Here is a 19387-nt window from a genome sequence, read left to right on the forward strand (position 1 = left end):
ATCACGGTGCTTACATAGCGATTCCCTATTGTGTCGGATCGCAATATGTAGTCCGTGCATATCGTTATACGGCAATGCACATTATGCGCCACGTGCATAGGCTCGATTGCTTACATAATCATCGAACAAGCATATTTAGTGGCAAAATCGCTCGGTTGCGTAACTTTGACATTTTGTAGGCGAAATATCGATCCAAAGTGTTGCGATATCGATTTCGTCCGACACTCTATGGGCCCTAAAATCGTTCGAGTCGCCTAATTACCGAGCAGTGACTATTAATCGCGGATTACCTATCGTATATCGCTGTGCAATATTATTAAGTGGAACGAGAGACGATAAAAGGTTTTGCAGACAACGGAACCGTAGAATGGTGCGACGCTAATCAAGGGAAGTGGAGCACTCGCGTTTCTTTGGTGTTCGAAACGGGCCAGCGAGGAGGAAGCGGAGAATGGGAGCCGCGAGGCGCAAATTGTTATTCGTCGGCCAAGAAGGAACCAAGAAACGGTCGAACACGAGGGGTAGATCGGAGAAAGAAAGAAATAAAGCAAATGAAAGGTGGAAGAAAAGAGAGACAGCGAGCGTGTTCGGGCCACGAGGGCGAACGACAAATAAAGTTCGACCGCAAACTGCACGAAATTGTCGGCGAGCCCAGATGGTCAGCTCTGGTGCGCCAACCGATGCCTACAAGATTATTCCTCGCTACCGACTACCACGATCGCCAGAAGAAACAAGGCTCTTTCCTCTTCTCTTTCTCTCTGTTCAGCTTCTCCGCGACCGGATCCCACGACTTCTCACGTACCGGACGCTCGTAATACCTCCCAAACGTATCGGCCTCTGCGCGCCCAATGCTCCTTTTCGATGGATCCGCTTCGATGTTTCCATTCAGGAGAAGCAAAGCAGAATGAGATGTAGCCGTCGGGATAATTCAGCGCGGATGGTAGCCGAGGAGAGGAAACGCTTTGTTCATCGGAAGGTGATGCTATCGAATGCTCGTTCGGTTCAACTGCCTTTTATCGATTCTTCTTATCCATCTTTCGATTACGCGTTCATTTATTGCTGCCGTTCCTGCCGGAGAGAAACCGCTCGATTCAGGATGAAGACACCGTAGAAGATACTTTGGTTACGGTTAATTGTTGAGCTTTCCGTTCGCTACGCTTTTTACAACTTCTTCGTATTGTTATATCGAAGCGACGTAGAAAGTTTGACACCGGTCTGTTCGATACTTTTTCTATACGCTTAATCGAAACGCAGGTCTTTAATTAACAGTTTGAACAGCTAATCGATTGTAGGTACGTGAGAATGTATAAATAGTTGGTAAGGATAGCTGTGCGATATCAAGGTGTCGAGGGTGTCTGGAAACAAGCCTTGTGCTGAAATCTATCAGCGGAAAGGCGGTTAATTACAATAAACAAGAACGATCGTGATATAACACCTTCACCGATTGCCCCTTTTGCCCGTTCTCGTGAAGCATGGTGAAGCAGAGAGAGAGCAATAATTCCAATCTCCGCAGCACGAGTGGTGGGCTTATCTAATCAAAGTGTGGCGGCCCCAGAGGACGGAAATAGCGCGGCTTTTTCCTCCTCTCTAATAAACGGGCCCCTCCCTCCGCTCGTCTTACATCCTCCTTCACAAACGGATCTGCCAGCGTTTCCACAATTTTTGCTCCGATCCTTCTCTCCTTTCTTCGCGGCAATAACGTCGAAAACCTCCTTTTGTCTTTTCTCGACGAACCAACAAAATTCGAATTTCACGGGACCACAATTTTTTTTATTTACCGACGTAATACGATATTGCGGAATTTCGAACTCCCCGCATGGCCAGCCAAAAACATTTTACGAACAGAAAATAGGTCCTCTGTACTGTCTAATCGACATACCAAACGCGGAGCAATTACCGTACAAGCAAATTCAATTTCATCTTTTGACTGGCAGCGTTCGTCCATCGATATTGTTCTCGATGATTTTCGGCCACGCTGACTGTTCCACGGTAGCCGCTTTGATTCGCGATCCCTTTCTCCGTTCGATTCGCTCTCTTTTCGATTCGTTCCCGTTTATACCGCTGATCGAGGAATATTTCCCTTCGATTTCCGTGATCGTTCGATCCTGTTTGATCGAATTCATGAACTGACTCGAGCAAATTCCGTACCGTCGAACAATTATATTTTTAGGGAATTTAATAACTCCAGCATAGTGTTACCTAATGAATCGTCTTTTTATTGTACCGACAGTTATATGACACCCCGTGTAATTACGCTATTTGATGGAGTTTTATGAAAAAGGTTAACAGAGTCCTAAAGACATCTTAGTACATAGGGGAGTTAAATTGAATTCGAACGGATAGCGATCGACTTGGAAGACCGTTAATCCCGTGACACGTCGTTTCAAGCCACTTTTGCAATATTTACACGAGCTGACGACCGTCGAATTATAAAAATTGCACGATTACCGAATTTAACCCCTTGTCGTGCCATTTATTTATGAGGTGCGTCAGTCAAGACTAACCATTCAGGACTGTAACATTAAAACGAACAAAGAAAATGAAAATGTTCTAAGTATTTTATATTCAGGGATCCTTGACAACGCAAATTACAGTTGGATCTAAAATTCAAGTTGAAGAGTATTCAAAATTTGAGTAACAATCACATTTGAGTTGTGAGTGCGTCACGAGTGAGACTCGTCAAAGCACGGGTTAATAACTCCAGCATAGTGTTACCTAATGAATCGTCTTTTTATTGTACCGACAGTCATATGACACCCCGTGTAATTATGATGTTTGATGGAATTTTATAAAAAAGGTTAACAGATACTTCTAATGACATCCTAGTACATAGGGGAGTTAAATTGAATTCGAACGGATAGCGATCGACTTGGAAGACCGTTAATCCCGTGACACGTCGTTTCAGGCCACTTTTGCAATATTTACACGAGCTGACGACCGTCGAATTACAGAAATTGCACGATTACCGAAACAGCCGGTCAAAGCGAGAGAAAGGGGACGGTTAAAAGGGGGAGGAGGGTGGTGATTTTCGATAACAAAAAGCTCACGATTATCCACGCAATAATGATAGCCGGCAGGTGTCTGCGCTTCGAATCGTTCGCGAGGACAATGAAAGCGCCGGTTGTTTTGACCGACGGCGACCGTATACGGCTGCTCGTTACATAGATTGTCTCCCCGGTGCGTGCCAGGCCGAGGAGACACGCCAACGTGTTCTGCCAAAACTCCTGTATGCAATATGTCGTGATGCGTGTCCTGCGAGTCGAGGAGCCGAGACTTCACGCGACAACGCCTCGTCCTTTTCATTCGCGACGGCCCGAACGTTCTAACTTGTTTCACGGGATAATAATATAATATCCGCTAATATCCATAATGAGCTTTTCCAAGAGGACTTTCAAAATTTCCAAGTTAAAAAATTTGGAAATTTGTTTAAAAAGGCAAATTTCCATTAGTTTGCGAACGAGGCTGTACGAAAAATATCAGTTTCGGTGTTTTGATTACTCGAAACTGAATTCGCGTATGAAAACCCTGTCAACCTTTCGACGTTTAACGCATAAATATAATAGCGATTCTATTTTGCTTTCGTGAAACTTTAATTCGATCGTTAAACGCGCGACCGCTAGAAAATCGACGAATTTTATAGATTCCCGTTGTTGGGTATCGATCGAGCGACAACAACGGAGCGACCGATAAAAATGTCAGCAAAATCAATCACCCGGTGGACCATTTCGAAAAACGCGGACAAAAATAAAAGAGAAAAAAGAAGAACGAGCGAACCAGCGGGCACGCATCGCCCTACGCCTATCAATACTTTATACAACAAATGCGAAACGTCCGCAAAAAGCTGCCGTATTCGCGGTCGACTCCGCAGTGGCTATTAATCTGATATCGAAATAACAGCCATTTTTTTTTGTTTCTATGCATCAAGCCAGAAATAGGTGGCATCGCTTAAACTGGATCGCTCCAAATTTTTGAACCCTCTCACCGTTCTTTTCTCGGACGTTCCATTTATGAAAATAAATGTTCGTTTCGTTCACTCATTATACGATAACAGAGCTGCGTGCAATTAAAAAGTATGGGGATTTAAATGTCCCGGTTTTTGCGGATTGGTTATTTTCATTATCGTCGTTGTCGCGGATTTTTATCACAATTTCGTTACAATATTTTACACTCTTTCCCTTGGTCCCTCATTAACATTTTCTAGATCCCGCTAGTTTTCCAAATAGAAGACTATAGCAGAAGACGTACAGTGGGGAAAATGGAAAAATTGGGGCAAGATGCAAGTTTTGTTCGAAGAAAATCGGGCAACTTGGGTTATTTGTATATCAATCCCGTGTCGCAAATACGCGATACACGAGGGCAGATTATATCAAGCATGGTCAAGCATCGATAATTAACGGATATTTTTGGAGGTTTTCATAGTATATTACGTTAAGTGGATTACTTTTCGCGCGGCAGCGTGCTGGTAAAAGCATTGTCCATGTATAGTACGAGGCTGGGTGAATAGCTAACCCAAAACACGCATACGCGTGGTACGCACGTCGACCACTGCATCATCGCGCACCATCTGCTCGGTAATGACTCCCCATTACCGCGTATAGGGACTTTCGTTGAATTAATGGTACATTTTCAGGGAATCCACGGCTAGTAGCCAGCCGGCGTAGCCGCGGATAGATCTCGCGAATAGATCCGTGGGATCACGTACCAGGGAATGGAAAGTGTTTGATCTACTCACTCGTTTTAGAACGCGGTTCCCTCGGTCCATCCACTGTCACCTTGATGGCCCTCGTGTAGGTGGCCACTTGGGGTGGTGTGGTCGACACCGTGATGGTGATACTAAAGCTTTTCCCTGTAACACCATTATCCAACGTTATTTCATGTTAAAATTTCATACCATGGATCGATGTCCATAGACATTAGGACACTTACAACTATCATTTGTTACACTTACTGAACCGTTTAACCCTTTGCGCTCGAGAGCCTCTTAGGCGCCATTCGATTTAATACAATAATTTAAAAGAAGCATTATTTTACCAGTTAAATGTGTATGACGACTATATCCGTCATGGAGATGTGGCAGAATTTTGTGTCATGACGACTATATCAAAAATTTTGTTACAATTTGATATTTAAATTGTAATCTTGGCGGAAACTAAAGTATATTCGTAAATTCTAATATGTTTAAAATGTTTAGAGGTCAACACGAAATGCAATAAACAAATAAAAAATGTAAATGATTTGAGATGGATTCATAAATTCTTCTAACTCGTCATCGCTTGATTATTGAGACACACACTGGCGCGCTTTGTAAAAAGATCGCCACAGTTAACTGGTTAATTAATTCTACAATAGTGCTTATGTGATGTATAAACATAGTGAAATAGACAATAGTGGAAATTATTAGTAGAGAAATAATAACTTCAAAAGAAGTCATTTAACATTTTAATTAAAGTTGCTGTTTGCAAACAGTAAAATTATCTTCGAGTGCAAAGGGTTAAAAAAAGATCTATTCAGTACTAATTGATCATTATTACTTAAATTTTTACAACTCTTATCTTTCTTCATACCAATACTATTTTTTCCACTCCAAAAAGTTTTGTGGTTAGTGTAAAATTTCGAAGCAAGTCCGAAGGCTTTCTCACTTGTTTCAGATCAACACCTCCTTCTCGCGAAGGCAATCTATTTTTAAGTGATCCAAGCGTGCCGACACAAAGTAACTCGGAGGAAACGAAAAGGGTATAATACAGGTTGACTTTAGGGCGGTCGAGAAAAAGACAAGAGGCTCGTTCGAACGGGCAGCGGCGAATTACAAATGCATATTAGCGCACGATGGGCCGTTTAAGAAACTGTAGTCAATCTCTATGACGGACGTTTATGGAGAGGGAATTAATATACCCGGACCATCAACCTCGAGACCTTCACCGGTGATATACGCACACCGGTGCTCCACCCCCATACGTTCCTTCTTTCTCCCTTTACGGACGGGATGTTAATAAACGAACGTAATTGCTGAACAAACCATTTCGATCGAGATTCGATTCACTTTTGCTTCGTTGTACTACAGATTCGTCACTTTATATTCATTGTGAAAGTCGTGCATAAAATGAAAATATCTTCCATAATCTATGTTATGTGTAGGTAAGAGTGCCACACTGCAGTCTCACTCGTGCACGATGTACCGCTAAGGGGTGGGAACTCTAATGGTCTGTGCTTATAAACATCTTGTAAGCTCTCGCGGAACGACCAGTCACAAAACGTGAAGAAGTCCGTTCGTCAGCGTTAAAGAGAGGATATCTAACGTGTCGCGGACATATAGTCGTTTGTGTTGGCGTAAACGTCAACGATTTGTAATTGTCTCCCCTTGGTGCACCCTGGTCCACCTCGCTGTGTCTGTCAACATGATAACCGGCATCAAACACCCCCAACCCCGCCGCCCCGGGAGCTGCAACTGACTGCAGAGAGGCACGGCGTTATATCCTAGTTATAGCGTGCCCTCTACCCCCGCGTGCAACCGCTCCGACCTCCTCCACTCCCGTTGCACCCCCTGAGCCCGCGGTGCTGTCGCTCTTGCGCCCGTCATTGTATCCTTGTTATCGTCATCGTTCCGCCCGAGCGCAAAGTGGCTCTCGTTTCATAATACCAAAAATCGCGCGTGTCGCGGTCGCTCTTTCTGGCGTTCGCTTTTAAAATCGATTAGCGGCATCGATCTACGCTACGGCCTCATCCTTTCTCTGTTCGTGGCCCGAATGACGTTCGGTAAACGTTTGTCGTTGATGGATCGTATTGAAAAGAGCGATGCTACGGCTCATCGTGTAACGAGTCTTTACGATGTTCTGATTCTGTCGACGCTGTCAAAAATTTGAACCGCGGAATTGGAATCACCGGATTCGACGATGAAAGGATTCGTGCAAGTATATCGGTGGACCGAGTCGGACAACGTGTTTGCGTGGCAATGTAAAGGGGATGAAGGTAATCGAGGTTGAAATTTATGGATACAGAGAGTTCGGGATACGGGGTAACTCATCGAAGAGCAAAAATTAGGATTTCGAGTAGCTGTAAAGTACGATCCCGAAGCTCGGAGTACCGAAAGTAAGTACCGGCGGGTAAAGTGCAGCGTTAAAAGCGCGAGGAGGGTTCGAAGCTCGACGAAGCTGTATCGTAAGTGATCGGAGGAAGGGGTTCGCGCGCGACACCCGGCATCCTCTTTCCCTCTACCGTTCGAGTCCATCGCATTTGGGGCTAATAATGCCGCACGGCCGATTCCCTCCCCTTCGATTCCCGACCGGACCTGCGGTTAATACTCGATGATGGGAACGGTCATCTGCAGAGACAGGACACCCAGGCTGTGCATTCGCGAACGACGGACGGACAGACCGACGGACAAAACCGGGCCACGCGTATGTGCCACCTATATATATAACGTTCAGCATCGCCGGTTATCCAGCGCGAGTCTCGGTGCTCGTTTCGATGTGTCGGTGCGTTTCCAACGTGCCGAGGATGAGATGAACGCCATCCCAAACCGCCCACACAACTATCCGAAACCACTCGAAACCGTCCGTTAATACTCGTGGCACCAAGAGAGAGAGAGAGAGGGAGAGCGAATAAAGGGGTAAAGGGAGGGAGAGGACACGAGGTATCTCGCGTAGGGCTAGCTCTCCAAGTGAGAGCCAGGAGCTGGGATGGAAAACGAGGGGTCGGTGGAACGGGAACGTTGGAAGGTCCCGAGTCTCGCAACAGGATGTCTCTGCAATTGTCAAATAATTACTATCGGTGGTAATTTCAGCCGTGTCGATATAGACTGCGGTATATTACTAATTATAGGCACGGGCTACCTCGGGACCGACGATGATGGAACGCCCGTTTCGGCCTGCAGCCCCTCTTTGATCCGGCGCTACCAGCCTACCCTCTCTTTCTTTCTTTCCGTTTACGAGCGGACCGGAACACCGTTCAGCCTTCGACCAAGGTGATAATTGCGACGATCCTGCGCTCATCCCCGTCTCGCCACGCTGACTTTAATTTCTCCAAAAGATTACTTTAGCTGGCTAAACCTTTGACCCGATTCCACTGCACTTTTTCTCCACGTACGAACGAATTTAACCTCATGACCTGTATGTGCGACGGAAGAACCGATCCGAATCGAAGGTCGTCGAGAAGAGAGCGCGTCGGTCATCGAATTTTCCTTGAAACGATATCGATGGATTCGCGATGGGATTCAATCAAATTAATAAGTCGCGGAAACAAAAACCTCGATGATAGGAGAGTAACCTACACCCGTTCGCGGCTGATACGAGCACGCTGGGGGTGGTTTGGTCAATCGTCGAAATTGAGTATTACGGATTATCGAGGAGAGATGGAGAAAAAAATATCACCCTCTCTAAAACAGAAAAAAATACGGCCGAACGAAAAATAAAAACAACAAAAATGGACAAAGGGATCGAAGGATTTTGGCGAGGGACATGCCTCTTTCGCTAATTGATTCCGGGTATAACCCGGTGTCAGGAGGATGAAATCCGCTGACCCTGCACTTCATGATCAAATCAAATGAAACATAGATGATGCTATCGACGGGCATGCAACTCACGGGAGCGAGTGCAGTCCGGCTCGTTAATTCATAAATGTATCCTCCGGTGCGTGGAGTGCAAAACGCATTTGTAGGAACAAACGATTCTACATACCTGCTGACCCGTGTACATAATCTGCGTTGATCGACGCGTGTCCCTGAAATCCGCGACTTAATCGGCGTAAAAACGGATTATTTAAAAAGCTATCCGATCCGGACGGGAGATCATTTATTAAACGGCAGTATCGCGATACGCGTGTAACTTTGATCGGGTCCGGCTCGATGATTTAATTTGAATATTGAAGCTTCGACCACCCTCTGTGTTTCAAACAACTTAACAATTGCGGTTTCGCGTGATATTCAACGTTTTTAACCATTCTAACTGCATGCAAATGCCATTTTTAACGAGTTAACATAATATAACGTTAATTATTCTGCATATTGCATTTCCAATCTATCGTATTAGTTTTTGGAACTCGTTTGTCTTAAAATTCCAGTATCAGATTTTAGGAAAAATTTCAATCTATCAATTTGGCAGTGCAAGAGCGTCGGATCGTTTTTGTTCGATTTTTGGGAACTTATCCTCTTTCTCCCTAGCCGACGGACGATGATTTCTGATTAACGGCCAGTTGTTTCGGATGCTAGGTCGGGGGCAACCGGCGGACATCGAGTAATGACTCTGGGGGCGGCGGGCGCGAGGGAACTCGCGGATACGAAGGGTTGAAAAGCGACAGGCGGGTCAAAGGGGGCTGAGGCCGGTTGATGACGATGATGATTACAATAACCGTGCTTTTAGAGGGTTCGAAATCACGGTACACGCCTCTGTCGTACAGATAATTTACTGGTTGCTTTTTTTGTTCAACGACTTACAAAGCGGACCACCGCTGAAAATGACACGCGAAACCTCAAAACTAAACCTCGTTGTTAGGTCTGTCCATAACTTGTGTGTATGAAATCGCGACGGTTCAATCGATTTTTAGACAAACGGAAACAGATGCAATTTGCAATTCCATTGCTACATTGCTCGCGCGTAAGAGCGACGGTTTTCTTGTTACAACAAAAACAATTTAACAAAGAATAAACAGCGCAGTATTCTTTCAATTAATTTTATAATTAATTTAACCCTGAAATTAATAAGTTCTCAAATAGATTTCAATTTTATGTCAATTGTTAGATTTAGAAATTTATGTTTATCAAGAATTTTATTGTCTATGTTACATAAATAAGCTATTTAGACAAGGGTCAATCAATGTGTTTTAGACACTCACCCCTGCCGCTTCTACCGACGAACCTGAGGTCGTTGAACTTGGCGACTTGGTTCTTCATCAAGGCAGTGGAATTTCTTAGCTCGGCGCAACAGTTTTCATCGTTACCCGCTCGCACTGTCACCAGAGTTCCATCGCCGACCTCGCCCAGGGCGACAACTTTGAACGCCACCGGAAGTGCCTTGTTGGACCGCCAGTGTGTCGGTAGTTGGCTGCAGAGAAAATACGGTGATCCTGTACAAAAAATAAACAGATAATCAGCAATAATTATAGTGAATTTATAATACATGCTTTCAAATATATCCTAATATTAACTAGTTGACTAATGCATTCTTTTTTTTATTATTAATATAATCAAGATAGCTTATATTCTTATTACTGTTTTATATGTGATATGAACTTCCAAATACGACTGAATTAAAAATTCGACACTTTGATAGATTTAAATAGACAATAGGACAAATATCGCTTCGATGTTCCCTCAACTTTTTTGTCAACTCTTTTCAGGCATAAACCAAATCAAAGTACAGGGTGAAAACATTCCACCGTCAATAGCTGAAAAACCCCTGGAAGTCGACACAAACGAATTCCAACGGGAGGACAATAAATCAAAGACAAACCTGTTCGGACCAATTCACCAGGGTGTTCAGCCTGTGCCTCGCCGACGAGCCTCTCGGTCCACCAGAGCTCGCCGACGGCGGCACCCTCGCTCATTTCGCCACCTCCTCCCCCGGCGTCGACGTCGTCGGCCTGTTGGTACCTGGTGTTCACCCCTTGAAGAGGCGCCAGTGAGGGGCCGCACGGGCCGGCGCCTTCGTGGGATCCAACGGTGGCGTAATTCTCCCCGCAGCCCACAGAACCCACCGGTAGATGCATCCCATCGGCCAGTAGCCGCCCCTCGTCGCCGAAGTAGCCACCCTCCGGGCAAGACGTCGTGATTTCACTTGCACAGCCTCGACGGAGCCCACCGCGATATCTCCTTGCACGGCTACCAGCTTCTTTTCCGGCAGCTCCTCTTCTTTACCACGCGACGGTCAACCTCGCCACTTGTACGGACATTCATCGTACCTTCTTCAACGCGCGATACGTCTTCGACATCCTCGAAGTCTCTTTCGATTCCATGCTGAACGTCCGCGGAAAAAGTTGATTTATATTATTTGTGGACACACTGAACGATTTCGTTCAGGCAAAGACTATTAGTATTTATATTTTTATACTGTAAGAAATTAATGCAGAATTGTTATGTGTCAACTATTGGTACACACAGTTTCAGTTGTCATACTAACCGATGATTGTCGCCATGTTTTAACATAAAAATGCCATGTGTTCACGTAGCTCTATTAATCGATTGTCATGCCTTTAGAACAAACTCACTAAATTCTTCAGTAGTATCCAATATTTTCCATTAGTTCTCCTCCGTTTCAACATTACGTATACAGCATAACCGTTCTCTCATCTTCGTCTTGTAGCAACGCTATGGATGTTAAATTCTTTGGAAGTAAATACAAAAACATTATTAAACGATAATCACTATACGAAGGAAAAATATGACGTACGAGAGTTGCTGTCACAAATTAGCACTGTTGTCTTTGCCTGAAACCGTTCCGAAATCGTCTCCCGCTTGAACAAATGACATAAACCAACCTTTAGTGTTTTCCCGCCAACGCCATGTTAAACGTATCGATAGATTGATGCGCAACACCTTCGATGAATAATGTCCTAACCTCACCCCCCACCCCGACGCACTTGCAGTCCGCGAGGTGTCACTGCGTTATTACTTGTCGATGCAGGATCGATACATCGATTTATGGATCTATGTAATTGCACAGGTCAATGACGTAACACGCTGTACCGCGAACTCCTACAGGTTGTCGTTGATATCGATTCCCGATCGATGACACGTTCGATAGGACTCGCACTGTGTACCGTAATGGCGGTGGTCGGTGACAGTTGGCAGACACGGTTGTTCGGTAATCGCGGTGTAAATGAACGATCTGTGCGACGAAAGACCGAGACACAAGCACGCGAACGTCAGTCGCGGTCGACGGTGCGCGACGTAATGCCGGCGGCGCGGCTTCGGCCGCGTGTTCCGCGTAAACGGCCCGGGACGGCCTAAGCCTCGCAATTCCAACGCTCCCCACTGTTCGCTCCGTCGCGTCCCGACTCTCCTCGACATCCCCACTGTGTCGGATCGCCCGCCCTCCGATCGTGTTGTGCTCGTTTCGTGACCAGTGTCCCTCGTGTTTTCATATTTATCCGCTTGTTTATTGTAACCAGACAACGATCGGATACGGAAAGTTTTTCGGAGGATCTTCGAGGAATCGAATGTCGTATGACTTCTCCACATCTTAATGAATCACAGGAAATAAATATTCCGAACGGTAAACGAGTTTTCATTTTATACCAAAGATCGAAATCAGAGGTTCGAGAGGATAAATCATTTCCACTTCACGAATTCTGATTGCAGTTATATTTCTGTCTATTTACTCATAGAGAATAGTAAGGTAGTACATTTATTCTAGAACATTCTTTTTGTTGTTCTCGAACCATCTGCTTTCCCGCCAAATTGCATTAGCAGCGCCACCTTCGGAGGGTTACGAAATCGATTCGATAATAATCGTTGTTCCGATAATCGTGCTAAGTCGTGACAGTTGGCGGGAAGACAGTGACCAGGCTTTAGCTTAATGCGTAATCGTTCTAAATTACCGTGTGTACCTAAATTACTGTGCGTGTTTCTTATCGTTGTTAGTTACTTGTTTTTACAGTGTTTAGTTAACCTATCATTAAACGGATTTCGTTGTTTTTTACGGAAGTAGAATTAGGTTCGTATCGAATAGACGTGAGTCACTCGATAATGGAATGTAGTAAGTAATGTTTTTTCATCTATTTCAGATCAACAAGTTCTCCACGATAATTTTAGCAAGTTCCTGGAAGAAAAAAGTGCATCGAAGGTCGCTCGAACAGCGTGAAAGGTAGGTGAATGCATTATTTACCTCGTTGATATAATGGGTTTACGGAAATTCCTGTGTGTCATCGAATAACCACTTCCATCTGTAAAATTTGCATATTCGAGTAAATTATGTATGAGTCATTTATCAAAATTGATCGCGCATGTAGCTAATACCGAAAGCATGTACATAGGTTATACGATAACGTTCGAATGATATTCCATGGCATGAATTAATTCGTGGTAATCAGTCGTTTCGTCCTATAATCTTTTGGCTAGTTGTAACACCGATAAGGAGGAAGTAGTATCGTCGAAATTCCCCATGTTATCGTGTTATTCCCCAAGGCGGGCCAATCTTTCGGTACCCGCGATATCGTAATCTTGTTGCCTTTTTTTAGAGACTCTCCCTTTTCCAAAACAATCACCGATAAAATACACAATGGCAAATTTACTTTATCTAGTGTTCGGTTAATTAGAGTTGTCGAAAAATTTACGCGTAACAATCAGGCATCATATCGATATTCGCGTGGAATTCGTTTCGTAAATTTCTGAAATCAGCAAATTTCGGGGAGACGTGGAAATTTGTAAAAGGGTGAAAGGTGATTATAAGGCGATTGAAAGGGGTTGAAAAGGGGATGACTTTTCCCGGTTTGGATCCACGGCGATCCTGATGTTTCAGCAAGGCGTAACAAGTGTCTGTGTGACGTCACGCGAGTTCCTGGAGGCGGAGCTTTGGGATAGGGAGAGCAGGTGGGGGTGGGACTCTCTCGCATCGTGAATCGTACGCCCCACCCTCGTGATTTTGTTCCTTCGTGCTATCGCCACCTTCAACCTCCTCCTTCTCTCCCTCGCGGCCTCTTTTCCTCTCTTTTGAACTTTGTTCGGTGACCCCCCTCCATCGGGTTACCTTCCACCAGGTAGGGAGTTGCTACCTGTGATAGCCATTACGAAATGCGATCCAGTTATAACTTTATAAAATTGCACCCGTATTTTTCCCTATAACGAACCCTCGAATCGTGACCCAGATTTATGTGCAAAATTTTCAAACTTACATGTTTGATTTCCCGAAACGATAAGTGAGAGTCTTTTCCCCTTGCGTTCGTAGATGAAGGGTAGTTTTGCACCCCTGTAAAGTATTGAAGGTGGTAGTAGGGGCAGAGACTCTGTCTCTCAATCGTTGATCTGGTGTTAATTAAACTTCTTATTTCAGCAAGAACGTCTGCAGTGATAGAGAGCCTCCACCCTTCGAAACGATCCAGGAAGTCATCGACTGCCGCGTCGTCCGGTGCATCGATAATCGTCGGTCCTTTCATCCTAAGGTAAGAATTTTCCCATAAGAACATGCATGCGAAACGATCGTGTGTAAGGCGCTTTAAAGGTCTCCCCGTCGTGTTCCCGCAACGCTACCGTTTATTGCACTGTGGTCTGCTAAAGTGCAATCGAGGAAGCAAGTGCGGTTTCACTCGTTCGTGCGGACTCGCAAGAATGTAATTAACCCCTCGGAAGTGCACGTCGCTTCGACCTGTGGCCGATTTTGTCTTGCCTTTTCTTATCTGGCCGAGTTACAGATCGAACGATGCACCATGCCCGATCGATGTACACCACGGTGATCGGTTTTGTCGATTCACACGGAACCACCGCAAAAATCGGGTCTGCGTGTCGTGTGGTGAAACCGCAATTACTTACGCGAAAGACGTCGGCCACGATCTATCCCGATTGTCACGCGTGTTTATGGTCATCGAACCGCGATTTCCAATGGCTTTTCTGACTTCTTTTTATATCGCTCTCCCACGATAATATCAATTAACCATAAAACCGTATCAAGCATTAATCGATATTAATCATTGCGCTGTTCGAACTCTGAGCTTTAAACTGAAGGTTTTATGTTTAATTTGATTAGGAATACAGGGATGCAGGAACACGACGGTGCAGAGACTTGGATATACAGGGATCTGGTGATGTAGAGAACTGCCTATGCAAGGTTATGGATACGGGACTTATTAAAAGGAACTCTGCCTAATGAGACTGAGAATAGCTTCAGCGTGAGAGTCATTATGTCAAGGAAGTCATTAGGATGCGATATTCTTGGAAATGAGAGGGGGTTGATACTATTGTAGAAGAATGAGATTATAAAGGAACACCACAGGGTGGGTCTGATAACGGCCCAACGGTCGAAGGGAAAAACAGAATCATTTTTTTCACGTCTTTTTTTATCGGAATAACGATATCGCCTGGAAGCGAGCCACTTCCAGCACCACCGGAAGGGCTTCGTAAGACACGCTTATCGACAGTTTGTTTCTCAGAAAAAAAGATTGTCTGGATGTAGGAAAAAATTTTCTTCGAATACTTGTATGCGTCCTTTGTATTTTAAGAGTGAAAATTGAAGAAAAGTTTAACGGTCGAGGAAAATTCAGTCTCAGCCGGCACGAGTAAATGCGCGTAAGTTAATCTGCCTTTTGCGCGAAAGCCAAGCTAATGAACTATAAATAAGGGAGGAATACTTACGGCAAGTGGACAGCCGCACTTACTGACCCTACGTAATTAAAATCCAGTCCTAAATCAGGACTAGGGACACGATTAGACGTCCTCTCTTCCCGTGTCCCTGTAAAGCCCAAATCCGTGACCCTTATGTTCTCCAACCCCTTTTTCCCTTCGTTCTTACATTCACGCATACTCGTGCCGTGATATAGCCTCTTTTATAGGCTCTGTTGCCTTTAGACTTTAATCAAATTTTCGTGAATTTATTAAAAGTTTGATGGAAATGTTTCTAATAGTACGATTAACGTAGACCGGAATTGCCTTTCGTGTATTAGAAGCAAGAGTAATTGTGTCACGGTACCAGCGAGTATTTCTATTAAACAAAATAAGCAAAAGTGTTGGTGGACCTTCGTGACCACGCAGTTTCCGTTTCCGTCGATGCAATTCCGTTTCCGTTAATCCAAAAGCGTGCAGCTAATGATACACGTGGGGTGGCCACATAATTAAGGGCTGGCGGTGCAGTAAAAGAACGGAAAATGAAAGAGGGTGCTGAATTCGGTGAATAGCGCGATACATTTACCATAACATTTTATTCGATAAATACAGTGGACACCTTTTATTTACACAACTATTTTATACGCTTATTTCGTGATAATGTAACATCCATATATTGCAAGAATTTTACAATATTCGTATCAATGAGGAAGTTCTTTTTAACGAAGGTAGATCAGTCGTTTGGAGAGGATAAAATAAAATGAAAAGGGAAGTGATAATTACAATCGTGACAAGCAGAAATCTCGAGTTCTGCATGAAACAAATGAAGGGTAGAGAATATGGTACACGTACCATTATCCTCCAGCCTCGCATCCCTTTTGGCTAGCCATACTTTCCACGACCACCGACGTAGATACGTCCACCCTTGTATAGTCCGTTAATAAGCTTAATAAACCCCCTGTGCGATTACCTTTCTCTCTAGCGTCCACTGTATTCGAGATTCCAAGGATACAGGGATGGCTCACGATTCATGGTCTTTGGTAAATTATATCGGTATTCCAACAGAATTTCAGTTTCGAACGATACTCTTCCTGCAATTTGATCCGATACCTTGTGCCGTGAGTTGAAATTTAATCATCTCCAAAATTAACAACTTATATGTGGTATTACTTATAATATAATAACTTATACTGCTTAAATGTAGAAAAAGGAAATTTTCAAAATCCTTAAAAGTCATTCTTTCACATACAGTGACTTCACCTACTATATATCATTCTTTTAATTTTGTTTTAGGAAAGTATGTAAATCTCTGGCAAGTTTTACTTTTTCGTTTACTCTTAAAGGAGCAAGAATTCGTTCGAATGTAAGATTATACCAGAATGATCACAAAAATTTGTTAAAATGAAGAATTTGTGAAGGTAAATAAATTTTATTTGGAACAAAGGATGCGACCATAGAAATTTATCGTTCCTGCCTCCCTGCATTTGACCAAGACAGGGAGCATAAGCCCGACCTGGTAGAAGGACATCAAAAGGATAACAATACAGACGCGAAACATACCCTTTCTGCTCTATTCTCTCGCTCTTCATCCTATTTAGGAGAATGAGCTTTAAAGCACGAGTTTTGTCGGTCGTTTCAACAGGATTTGGAAGCGTAAATTAAAAACGTTCGCTGATCTGACTTGGAAGTAAATTATACCTTCAATGATCAACTATGATTACAGAACACGAGAATATTTTCCTCTTTGTGTTTAAAAGGATTAATTCGCGGTAGATGGAAGGATCAATCGTTATAGTTAGTGCGACAGTCATATTTATCTTTGAAGATGCATTGTACCTACATAAGTCTAGACAGTATAAGTTTGTGTTTAAAAGGATTAATTCGCGGTAGATGGAAGGATCAATCGTTATAGTTAGTGCGACTGTCATATTTATCTTTGAAGATGCATTATACCTACATAAGTCTAGACAGTATAAGTTTGTATTCTCAAAGTGTTTTGAATTTCTATGAATACTCCTGTAAATTAATAATCCAGGTAATGGATCATTGGAAGACTTTTTTATAGATTTTTGAATATTAGTAGTGCAAGTTGCGAGCACTATTATCGTCATCTGATGGTGAAGGGAAAAGTAATAGAATAGGTAATTGCGTTTGTAAAAGGAAGTAATTACATCTTTGTGACACGAGTAGAATGTTTTGAGTTAACAAAAAAATTCATGTATTGGCATGAAAGTTTACTTCGAGCCTCAAAATCGATAATGAAGGATATTACCTATGGTAAGTCCTCGAATGACATCGCCATCTAGTGGTATTACCTCGTCGATAACATGTACTCTATTTTACCCTCGCTACTTTTGATGCACCCAACGCATTGAACGTTACCGACGAAACTCGATGCACTTTTCGTTTGCCAAGGTTTCTCGACAGATGGCGGGAGCGACGCGGTCTGCAACTCGTTCTAAAAAATTCTCTGAACTCACGTCGATATAGCAGGTCGCTATTTTTGTCTCAATCGATGCATTTCCTACCGAGAAATAAATTTGATTCCATAGTTTCCGGTGTAACTCACGATGTCGCTCCACAGTCATTCGCAGTGCGTTTAAAATTTTTTCAAATCCCTTAATTTGAAATAATTTAATCGAGCTCTCTCTAAATTCTTTCTATTGCTACAACTAATTCTTTTTATCAGAATGGGTGAAGTCTCTTAGTAACGTTAACAAGCGCGATAAAGTGAATTTCAGAAAAAATTTAAAGATTTAGAACTAGACATTCTTTGTACGTAGAGCACTCTCCGCCAAAAATATGCAGCTAGACAAAAAAAAGAGAACCGTGTATAAAGAAGTTTTTCTCGCCGGTCGGAAGAAGTTTTCAAAGAAAGGCCAGGACGAGGAAAAAGGAAAAAAGGCGGAACGGAGAGGGTAAATCCGCGTAATTACCCTCGATTTCGAGGCCCGTTGCGAAATTCAGTGGTTCCGGCTGGGCTGCGTTCATCGAGAAGGAAAAAAAGATATCCGAAGATAGGATCTGAAAGCTGCTGAAAGCGCGCGATCGTATCGGCTGGTAATGCGATCCGCCAGAGACATAATGGCGCAAAACCGGGCCCCCATTGTTGGCTCCAGGTTTCAGCGGGGCATTCCTTGGCCAGGATGTGCTCTCGATTTTCTCGGATATCGTATAATGTGGCTTATGCCATCGTACCGAGGGGAACGGGGGAAGGAGAGGACGTAGGCAGGAGATCCAGCGATTTACTGCTCACCTCGGGAGAAAAGAAAATCTTTGTTCCTTCGGTTTTAGAGTAGGTGTGCCTCTACCGTCATTGTTGTCGCGTTCGAGCCGGACGTAATCTTTCTTTTTCATCCTGATACGTATCGATATTTCTACATACTTGTTCGTGAAATATAAAAATCGAATCCATTTTAATCCGAGTCGCTAGAATTTTAGCAGAAAACAAGATGATTCCGTTGTGTTGGTCGGAGCTGGCGTAGCCAAAGCGTTCACGGGTATTCCTGATCCCTTTGCCATACGGAGATTGTTAAATTACGATGAATCCAGCCAGCTTAAACGCGCCTCTGTATTTTGCCGCTGCGGAAACGACATTATTGGGCGATACGATCGCGCGTGCTTTTAGCAGCTTTCAGATTTTATCGGTGTTGCGCATGAATAGTCGATTTTTTTCGGCTCGCGAGACCAGAGAGCAACTGATTCGCAAACCAGAGCGAAATACCGGGGGATAGCATACCGATCGGTCAGTCAGCTCGTCTGTGTTTCCTCTGTTTTCCACCGTTTCAATATCAACATGGGTCTGTAGTTCGATCGGCTCTGATCTTTCGAAAGACGCGATAACCGTGTTCCCGTCCAAAAAAACAGATATTTTCCAATTTTCGATCGATTGATTTACTTTTTCAATCCATATGTTTGTTGGTGGATCGCGAAAGCTTGCTCTATGAATAATCACATTATAAGATTCTACAAATATAGGGACTTATAAGAAACACAAGGGTCTGAAGATATAGAGAATACAAGTTACAACAAAAGATTTTGCACATCTCCAACGAATTCCATCGTCAGTAAATTTTTACGAAAGCCACTGAGAGTTTTCGAAAAATAGTATTAAAATTCGTATTCTCGGAATCCTCGCAGTTTTCCGTT

General features: G+C 43.6%; 2 protein-coding genes across 14 annotated transcripts in view; one reads left to right on the forward strand and one right to left on the reverse strand.

Moving 5' to 3' along the window:
• The window catches only part of LOC100875901 (uncharacterized), a 59080-nt gene extending 47476 nt beyond the window's left edge, over positions 1–11604 (reverse strand). For 2 of the 5 annotated variants that reach the window (XM_012284373.2, XM_012284372.2), the window contains exons 1-3: positions 10440–10974; positions 9823–10053; positions 4730–4843 (exon numbers count right to left, since the gene is read on the reverse strand). In XM_012284373.2, coding sequence (XP_012139763.1) covers positions 4730–4843; positions 9823–10053; positions 10440–10695 — 601 coding nt within the window. In that variant the 5' untranslated portion in view covers positions 10696–10974. Of the gene's footprint in view, positions 1–4729; positions 4844–9822; positions 10054–10439; positions 11036–11105; positions 11246–11463 lie in introns of those variants that run through there. The other 3 variants (XM_012284371.2, XM_012284366.2, XM_012284365.2) reach the window with 3 other exon arrangements.
• Positions 11605–12063: 459 nt separating this feature from the next.
• The window catches only part of LOC100881898 (uncharacterized), an 88364-nt gene continuing 81040 nt past the window's right edge, over positions 12064–19387 (forward strand). For 7 of the 9 annotated variants that reach the window (XM_076534390.1, XM_076534392.1, XM_076534389.1 and 4 more), the window contains exons 1-3: positions 12064–12200; positions 12712–12791; positions 13977–14085. The gene's annotated coding sequence lies outside the window, so the exon portion shown is untranslated. Of the gene's footprint in view, positions 12201–12584; positions 12642–12711; positions 12792–13976; positions 14086–14666; positions 16685–19387 lie in introns of those variants that run through there. The other 2 variants (XR_013039015.1, XM_076534391.1) reach the window with 2 other exon arrangements.

This window comes from Megachile rotundata, chromosome 8 (genome assembly GCF_050947335.1).
Source record: "Megachile rotundata isolate GNS110a chromosome 8, iyMegRotu1, whole genome shotgun sequence".
In the NCBI taxonomy this organism is placed as follows: domain Eukaryota; kingdom Metazoa; phylum Arthropoda; class Insecta; order Hymenoptera; family Megachilidae; genus Megachile; species Megachile rotundata.